The sequence below is a fragment of the Atta cephalotes genome (genome assembly GCF_000143395.1).
Source record: "Atta cephalotes unplaced genomic scaffold scaffold00019, whole genome shotgun sequence".
Taxonomy (NCBI): Eukaryota; Metazoa; Arthropoda; class Insecta; order Hymenoptera; family Formicidae; genus Atta; species Atta cephalotes.
Genome location: NW_012130083.1, coordinates 4,500,931 through 4,501,998, shown reverse-complemented (window position 1 = coordinate 4,501,998; position 1,068 = coordinate 4,500,931). Strand labels below are relative to the sequence as shown.

General features: G+C 31.4%; 1 protein-coding gene across 2 annotated transcripts in view; it reads right to left on the bottom strand.

Annotated features, from left to right (window-relative positions):
- Window positions 1–1,068, bottom strand: part of LOC105619088 (protein will die slowly) — a 3,517-nt gene extending 2,449 nt beyond the window's left edge. Inside the window, exons 1-2 of one of the 2 annotated variants that reach the window (XM_012200619.1) lie at window positions 979–1,068; window positions 120–216 (exon numbers count right to left, since the gene is read on the bottom strand). In XM_012200619.1, the coding sequence (XP_012056009.1) occupies window positions 120–216; window positions 979–1,068 (187 nt within the window). The remainder of the gene's footprint in view (window positions 1–119; window positions 217–978) is intronic. The other variant, XM_012200620.1, reaches the window with a different exon arrangement.

Below are 1,068 nucleotides of genomic sequence, written 5' to 3'. Positions count from 1 at the left end.
ATTATATATATATATATATATATATATATAGTAAAAAAGCTGCCCAACAATGTAATAATAATAAATTGTCGTTAAGAGATTGAGAATAGAGGCACTAATCTCTAAATATCCATAGTTACCTGAACTGGCCAACCATTCTCCATTGGGACTAAATTTGACAGAAGATACTGCCTTAGTATGACCCGCCAAGGTATATTTCAATGTATAATTTGATTTCTGTAAATGAAAAATCAAAGATGCAAATATGTCACTCCTTTATTCATTTTATTTTCATACAAAAACAATAACATTGTAACAACACTGTAAAGTAACATTTGTCTAACAGTCAATGCTATACAATAAGTGTCCTTGTTTATCTTGTAAGTTAAACAAAAACACCTACTATATAGGTCGCAGACTAGCACACGATGTAAACATAGCCCCTAAATTTATTTTTATTCCTGTACTAGACTGCACTAATTTTCTTTCTCATTTTCATCAAATATCAAATATATCTACTTCACATCACTTTAAATTTCAAAAGTGTTCAATCATCAAATTAGATCTCATATTTGACTGTAAATAATTTTTATAAATCTGAAAAATACATTGAAATGGCTTGTTGGCTTGAAGATAAAAAGAAAAATAACCTTGTTTGATAGAATAGAATTACAAGAGCTAAATGGAATACCTATAGAAGTTTTATTTTGTTTATCTCGAGTTTTTGTAACATGTGTATACAGATCAGCGAAAAACAAGTTTAACAAAATTTTGTTCGTAATATATTTCATTCGTAACTTGAATGTAAATTCAGCCATCTTAAATTTTTGCCTGATATCTGTATCGAGAACTTTATCAAAGAATAATCTAGTCGTTTACTTCGTATTACCTCGTTTAACATCCATACCTCAATTAGCCGAACCGGCGTATTGACGTGTTTAACCTGTACATACCCTTTACCATATGTAAATTCAAATACGCATGCATTGTATACTTTACCACTATCGCATTTTTCGTCCCGCTGGCGGTCGCGCTGGAAGAATTATTTACGGACGTTTGATGTCCCGGCGATGGGCCGAGAGGTACCAT